At 36.8% G+C, this 8,361-nt stretch overlaps 1 protein-coding gene across 4 annotated transcripts; it reads left to right on the forward strand.

Annotated features, from left to right (window-relative positions):
* Window positions 1-2,743: 2,743 nt before the first annotated feature.
* On the forward strand, window positions 2,744-5,608 carry LOC105045597 (probable E3 ubiquitin-protein ligase RHC1A). 4 transcript variants are annotated; one of them, XM_010923947.4, is made up of 2 exons: window positions 2,744-2,988; window positions 4,309-5,608. In XM_010923947.4, exon 2 carries the CDS (start codon window positions 4,405-4,407, stop codon window positions 5,383-5,385), a length of 981 nt encoding a protein of 326 aa, XP_010922249.1. In that variant the 5' UTR covers window positions 2,744-2,988; window positions 4,309-4,404; the 3' UTR covers window positions 5,386-5,608. The 4 variants fall into 4 exon arrangements, with proteins under 4 accessions (XP_010922249.1, XP_010922248.1, XP_019705866.1 ...); XM_010923946.4 differs by having other exon boundaries at window positions 2,747-3,034; XM_019850307.3 differs by having other exon boundaries at window positions 2,759-3,034; window positions 4,375-5,608.
* The last annotated feature ends 2,753 nt before the right edge of the window (window positions 5,609-8,361 follow it).

Here is an 8,361-nt window from a genome sequence, read left to right on the forward strand (position 1 = left end):
CCTTCTCTTTACCACCACCTCCTCTAAAACCCCACCACCTCTTACACTACTATAAGAAATACCTCTATCTCTATCATTATCAACTCCAAAACCTCCATCCATCACCACCACCAAGTCTACCACTGCACCGCTCATGATTCTTGAAAAGCAAACTATTTTCATGAACTATATGCTATGAAACTCCTTCAACCATGCTACGCCCATGTGCTTGTTTCCTCTCTAAACATCTAGAAGAAGAGGTATAAATGGTGTGGGTTTTGGAGAAGATAGTGGTGGATGAAAATAGAGGAAAATGAAAAGTAGAAATCCTAGCCAGAAGAAGAGGAAAAGAGGAAAGAAAGAGTAAATCCTAGCTAGAAAAGAAAGAAAAGAAGAAAAGAGTTTAAACCCTAGCTTAAAAAAAGAGGAAAAAGGAGGAGCTTAGAATTTCATATCAACTTCTACTAAATGCCATGTGATGACACATGGCTATTTCTATCACAGTCTATAGATGAAAATAGTAGTCAAGGAAGAAATTATAATATTTTAAAAGTTCAATGACCTGAGTTTAGGATAAAAATAAAAATCTCCAAAAAATTTAAGGTTTTCAAAGTAATTAGAAATCATGTTGGTGCAAAATATAAATTTATAGAGATATATATACAAAATTGGTGGATGTATTAAAAAAATTTTAAGCTTAATCGAATATATTAAAAAATTTTAAAGCTTAATCGAATATGGGGAGGCCATGAGACAAGGGGATCGTAGTGGGATGTTTCTTTCTTTGAGATTGTGAAATGGACCTTCGCTTGGATGTCATATGTGATAAAGATGCTCCTTTGAAAATTGGAAGAAAGCTACAAGAATATCCATTGCCTTTAATTCATCCAGAAGCATGATTGCTTTGCATTCTCACTTAGTTTGGTGATAAGATAGTAGTCATTGTGCATAGTTCTCCCATAAAATAATAGAGTAGTAGTCAGTATGCTCATTTTTATACTTTTAATCTGTCCAATATGCACCTTTTATTTTAATTGTATTATCTTAATTTTTTTTTCTTTTATATCACATTGCATCCATCCATATTTCCCATTTGCTTATGAAATAATTTTTAATCATGAACCTTTATTTCTTTCCTCAACATGGGAAGAGCAAGAGCTGATCAACCAAGGGAATTGACTACACAATCATCTCGATGTATACAAAGAGATCGAGTTATCATCAGTATATGGGATGGTTTTATAAACAAACAGTAGATAGAATTAGAAAAGATTGTCCTTCTAGTATGGTTTAGAGAAAATTAAAGATCTAGGTTGCATATTTATCTATTCCCATACAATAATACATTTATCGAAATATATGATTAAAAAAATCAATTTGGATGAGATTGAAAATTAGAGAAAAAAGTGAAAATGCCTGCAAAAGAATTTGAGTCAGCTGAAAGCATTCTATCTTGGGGTTCATTAAGTAAACAATCTAAGTAGATAAAAAGCGATTAGGAAATGTCGACTGCCATGTTGGCGTTGTATTGTATCAGGCTATCAACGTACATCCCAATCTTCTACCAAAAAAAAAAATGTATATCCTCATCTTTGTTTATGTGTATTTTCCAAGATAGCCAAGACTATCTATATATTGTATCAATTAGGGTAGACAACAAGCCTTGATGACAGCAATCAATAAAATGGTTCAAAGAATTACACAATAAGAGAGAAGAAATAAATTTCAACTTTGGATATTCGTGGTCTCATTTGCAACCTATGGTAGGGCATCGATGGTTCCATAATTCTAGTCAATAACAAGGTAATTTATGATGTCATATTTCTAGCATAATGCTAATGCAGTATTTCTAGCATATGAGGAGGCAATATTAATGCTAAATTTTTTGTCTGAGATGCATTAATGATGATGCCATATTACCACATATGATGGGGCAATAGTAAATGTCACATTTTTAATATATAACAACACCTATGAGTTAAGTATAGGTTTTATGGTTATCATGCTTATAACAGAAATATTTATCTAATCATAATGGAAGAATGATGGTATCATCGTCCAAGTCCAATATTTACTCAGTTAAAACAATTCTTTAGTGACACAAACTTTGTGGTAGAAAAATTAATGCAAAATTTAAATTTTAAAAAAATATTATTGCAAAGTGCATACATAAATGAGGATTATTATTTCCATTATGTAACTATTTTTATAATAAATAACATAACAATTGTTATTCAACTATTTATTTTTTTTCAATTAGAATTTTAAATATTTAGCTTTGGTATATAACAGGATGTATCCTTCAGAATCATTGTAGCAACTATTATTTCAAATCGTACTTGAGATTATGTTATTTATTGGGATTAATTGTCTAACCAGATGGTTAAAAGTGAGATGATACGAAAACCAAGATAAAATGAGAAAAATTTTATGCTTGCCATCATTTCTTGTAAAAGAGATAAAAGAAAAAAAAAAAAAAAAAGATGGATGCAAAATTAATCACTATATTAACAAAATTAGGAATATAATTTTATACGAATTCTTAAACAATCAATTAGGAAACGTGCATCCTCAATACCATATCGGCCAAGATATCGTATTAGTTTGTATCGGTGCCGGACACTAACCCTTGTGATATAATAATGGATAAAATATATATCTTTAAATAAAAAATAAATAAAAAACTGAGATGCTCCATCAGATCAGACGGCCCATTAATTGATCAAGGGTGAGAGAGTGTAATCCACAGAGGGAGACAAATAGGGTCCCAGTGTGTCAACATAGTGTGCCCACAGGTGTTCACTGGAGAGCGAAAAGGCCTCGTAGTCCACCTCGAGCTCTCGTCTCAATCCCTCTCTCTCCATCCCCAGCCACATTATTATTCTTTCTTTCCCCAATTTCCACCCCTTTATCTCCTCCCAACCCTAATCCAAACCCTTAGATCGGGTTTGGGGTAGCTCTTCTCTCCCCCAGTCCTCCACGGCTCCCTGGAAGCTGGCCTTTTGCGAGGTGAAACGCCTTCTTTTTGTACTGATCTTCGAGAATTTTACACTGGGTGCGTGCTTTCTAAGTGTGATCTCAATGAGTTTCTCTATCTGTTGAGTACATTTTATATGTTGTTGATTCCTCTTTTCTTGAGTTTTTGTAGATCTTGATGCTCTCATTTCACATTTCTGATGAATTTATCTTAAATGTTTTGGGTCAGTTGGTGAGACAGCATGTGTTAATTTGGGGGTTTCTTTCTTAGTCGTGGATTCCTGATTCCTGATATCCTGAAATATGTTAGCGTCTTTGTGAATTAGTTCTATATTTCATTTATGTTGTTCTGAAATATATGGATTCTTCATCCCCTCGTTTATTTCTTTCCTTTTTGGATTTTGTTTTTTGCATTAGGAGTATAAAAGAATGATTTTTACTACCTAGGAGAAACGAGATTAAACATAAAAGTTTTAGATTTCATTCCTGGATTCAAAAGATGGTACCTTGTCGTTGCGTTCATTGGCATTTTGAGTCTTGATAACATCAGCCTTGGCGTTTGTGAATAACGCAAAATTGATGTCTGTGTTGCCTGATACTTAATTTTCCTTAAGATCTGCCAAGTTCTAATGATTACAGGCTTGCAAATGTGCTAAATCGCAACTTGTAGTCGAGCTCCTTGTGAACTTGCACAATTTTCTGTTACTAGATATTGTTGTTATAGTTGGAATGTGGGTTTGTTGTATTACACCTGTAAGCTGGTGAGAGATTATATTTTTGTTGTTGAGGGAGTTGTTGGGTGAATTTGTGCTTTCATTTTCTTTCTTCTTTTAAGATGATATGTAATTGGATTTGGACTAGGGAAATTCTTTCTCATGCAGAATCCATATGCCGCTAACCTCCAAATACATGTTCTGAACAGTCTTCCGCCCTTTAATCTGTTGGCTCAAAATTGCTTATTCCTTTCTCTTAAAATCCTTGTGCCTTCTTGATAATTGGTTCTGTAATAAGGTTGAGTATGTTATGGAAAAGAATTGAAGTTTTGTGTGCTCTTAGTTTTTATTGTGCTAGTGTAACGTTGTTTATGCAAAAACATTGATGGAGAAAGTCTTAATCCAAAACTGCATCCATGCACCTCCGCTGTCCATATTTTTGGCATAGTCCAGACAATATCGTAGATGTCCTATCAAGCGGACTGCTTGATACTTGTGATCAGCTGAAAAAATAATACCGCACAATTGATTTTGGGCATTTTCTTTATCATGCTGCGGATATTAATTGATGGTCTAATACTGACTTCACCCCTCTAGTTACTCATTTGTGGGATCTTTAAAACTTACCTTGTTGCTGCAGAATTTTTGTTTGGAAGGAGCAGGAGACGAAATTTGATTGGAGAACTTTGTTTTGCGGGCTCTGCAGGCTGAGCGTGGAGGAAGAGAACGTGGAAAAATGTCAAGTGGAAACACACATTGGTGTTATGCTTGCAGGCAAGCAGTCCATCCTTATGGGCAGGACATGATTTGCCCTTACTGCGATGGAGGCTTTGTGCAGGAGCTGAATGAGGTAGATGGGGGTGTCCTCAGCCCTTTTGATTTCTTCGGACTGGGAACCAATGAACACCATGACCATCGATTTGGAATTATGGATGTCTTGTCTGCCTTGATGAGGCAGCGGATGAGATTAAGGAATGGGGATGTTGATGTTCGTGGTAGGCCTGGTATGACTGCAGAACATGGGATGAGCTTTGGCCCAGTTCCCTGGCTGATCTTCCATGGCCAGCTTCCTGTTCGTGTGTCTGAGAATGGAGGTATTGAGGTTCTTCTGAATGGGGCCCCAGCTACTGGGCTGCGGCGTGCCAATATGGGGGATTACTTTATTGGTGCAGATCTGGATGAGCTGATTGAACAGCTTACTCAGAATGATCGGCATGGCCCTCCGCCTGCTTCACAGTCAGCAATTGATGCCATGCCTACTGTGAAGATAAATCAGAGGCATCTTCGTGGTGATTCACACTGTCCAGTATGTATGGACAGATTTGAGTTGGGATCTGAAGCAAGGGAAATGCCATGTAAGCATTTATATCACTCAGATTGCATTGTTCCATGGTTGATCCAGCACAATTCCTGCCCTGTTTGTCGCCATGAGTTGCCGCCACAGGGCTCTGGTGGTAATGTTCGCCGTCGTTCAAGCAGTCAAAATCAAAATCCAAGCACTGGTGCTAGAGATAGTGAGAATAACAGATCTTCCACAAGCAGGGAGAATGGTGGAGAAAGTCAAGGCAGGCGAAACCCATTCTCCTTTCGGTGGCCTTTCCGCTACTCGAGCTCTAGTTCTACTTCTCACCGGAATGAATCGGCAGGAAACAGTTCTGCTTCTGTTCATGAAGATGTTAACCCGATGAGTTATTCTGGCTGGCCCTTTGATTGTTGAAAGCTATCTTCAGCTAGTTTTATGGTAATTCTCCTGTCAACAATCATAGTATACTTCTTACAGTTTCATGTTCTGTATTCAGCTAGATTCTACTATTTTCATTGTGACACGGAATTGATATTTTCGTTTGAAACCCTTGTTGTATGGTCATGAAAAATTTTAAAGGTCTTCGGTGACATACCTCTCTTCAGTGTAAATGGTGACTGTGTTTTTCTCTGCTGCATTTGCTTCTTATCGCCTTAGTTCCATGAAATGTTATACTTTTGTTTACCTTATTTTGCCTTTGGATCTCTAATGTGTTTTTGAGATCCTTAGCTATGATGTTTATAGTTTATAAAAGTAAAAAGGAAAAAAAAATTAATAATCTTCCTGTGTTTAGTTGTTGCGTCTTGTTTGTGCTGATTTTTCCTGAAGCAGTTACAAAAGAAGGTATTCTTATTTGTGCCATTCATTGTTGCTCCTTTTCTTCCTTTGCTTTTGATACAATGCAAACAGGTGTTGTATCTTGCCCACGGAGTTGTGCTTTTCATCAATAGGCACTTGGGGCCCATTACAAGTCCGGGCAAGTTGAAAGACTGAGATTTGCATTATCAACACAGTGCAGGCTAGGACTAGGTGGAGCATATTCGTGGACTTCAATATATGGGTTAACCAGTGCCTTTCTACTAGTTATTGAATTATGATTTTTTCAATCATGACTAGGAGATTAATTTACAATATTCTTAGTGCTTCAGCTCTTTTGCATTTTCAAGTTAAACATGGATTTTCTTAATAAATCAAGTCTTCTTCTTAAAGTGATTTTTGCGATATGTTCCTTTCACAAGTGCTTGGTTCTGCCAGATGATCTTGCTGGACTTTGCTATCCCTTGTGGAAGTCTCAAAACCAGCAAAAGATGCATTCCTTGGCTTTTAAACATAGTTCTATTATGAGATTAGTTTAAGTGATTTTTCCGATTCTCGTTTTCCCCTCGTTCCTAGAAAACTATGATGAGAGAGCCTGCTTGATGCAACAAATAATAGGTTTGGATGTTTTGCATCTTCCAAAGTGCTTGTTCTCTAATAAGAATTTGTGGAGCCAGTAAAGACCATAACAAAGAGGAGAACGGTATCAGCAATGACGACCAGCAAGCCATCACCTTTCTTGTCTGTGGTTGTATTTATTAGTTCTCTGGATGCTTCTTTATACCAAGGCCTTTGTCTTTGCCATCGGAGCTAACACTTCTCCAATGAACGAGTAATCTTTTACTTTGGTTGTGGGATCTTTATTACCATGGCCTTTCACTATATTTGGTTGGCTGTGGACATGTCACTTAGTAGGAGTGTGTAATGAGACCGATCAAACCGCAAAACCGACTCAAACCACTAATTTTGATTCAGTTTGGTTCGGTTGTTTTCAAATTCGATTTGATCTTGATTTCGATTTAGAAAAAATCGATTTAAACTGAACCAACCCAATATATATATATATATATATATATATATATATGTTTATTGATATTTTGTGCGAATTTGTTTATTGTTTCTATATTTAGTCCATTTAGTCTATCCTATAAGCTGCCTATGTGACGTAAGCCCCCAGTCCGATAAACTGAATCAAATCGAATTGGTTTTTCTATATGGTTGGTTTAGTTTCAATTTCGGTTTTAGAAAACTGATTCAAATCGATTCGATTTGAAAATTGACCTCAAACTTGTTTGAACTGAACCGTGCACACCCCTATCGCTTAAGTTTCAATTTACGTCTTTTATGTTCTGCATAAGTATCATGCATTCATGCCAGCATTCTCATATAATATTCATGCAAATCTATTTGGTTTCTCATATATGCTCCCATATGGCCTTCCAATACAGTGATTGTACAGCTTTTGCATTAAAATGAAGATTCTATGCAAAACCTCCCGTCTTTCAGTACTATTTCTTTCGTAAACTTTGATGGGTTTTATCAAGCTTGATTCTATGATCCGACCCCTATAGCTGTATAGTCTAGCAAATGAATGTCTGCCGCTGAAGAATAATTTGAATGTACCATTACTCCTACAATCGATTAGAGCAGTGATTCTGTTTCAATCGTGTGCCAATATGGGTTCTTTTTGACTGCAAATCTTCTACAACCTTTGGGTGTAGGAAATTTTTATGATTCATGCATGTGGCAGATCTTTATTTTGTGCGACTTGGCTTGTCTCTGATATACTTGGGTAATGGTCCTGCAAATGTTTGTCAGGCCTATCAAAATCTGCCACATACAGTTCTGGGAATTTTCATTCAAACATTTCTGATGGATTTACTACAGCGCTTGTTGATGCAAGAGTTGGCTATCTGGAGTTTTTAAGTCTCTCCTTTATGCTGTTTAAGCTGTTTAAAGGATAATTAAGATCCGCCTACCCCTCAAATTGGTTGCTATTGATTTGTTATTAGTATATGGAAAAATGTTTCAAGATTTGAAAATGCGAGAGAATTGTTTGTGCGCGTTACCCCTCGCTGGTGTACAGCTACGCAGTGTAAGCTGTTAAGAGGGTGTATGACTAATTCTATGCTTAGCAATATACCAGAGACAGGCCAAACTTGTGAGGATTGAACATAAAATGCTCTCTAGTTTACCCCCAAAAAAAAAAAACATAAAATGCTCTCTACCTAAAATGGCAGCCGAAGAAAAGGGCAACCCTTGGGTTCCAGATCCTCCCAGATCTCAACCCTGAATACTTACAGGCGTAAAGATGCCAGAGCTTGGCATTGCGCAAAGATATGGCTGTATCACAGTCCACTCAACGATTCAGATAATAATTTTCAGAATCCCAGAAGTACAGAAAGTTTCCTCATCCCCTGTCAAATTATTGCACCCATAACCATGGGTTCAAGCATGCGCACACACGTGCGTGTTGCAGCGGTACCATTGAATGTCTTCTCTGTGTTACCATTTATTACTTCCACTTCCGGAGCTCATGCAGTGAAATTGTAACTGAAACTACATTAAAAATCA

This window comes from Elaeis guineensis, chromosome 5, assembly GCF_000442705.2.
Source record: "Elaeis guineensis isolate ETL-2024a chromosome 5, EG11, whole genome shotgun sequence".
In the NCBI taxonomy this organism is placed as follows: Eukaryota; Viridiplantae; Streptophyta; class Magnoliopsida; order Arecales; family Arecaceae; genus Elaeis; species Elaeis guineensis.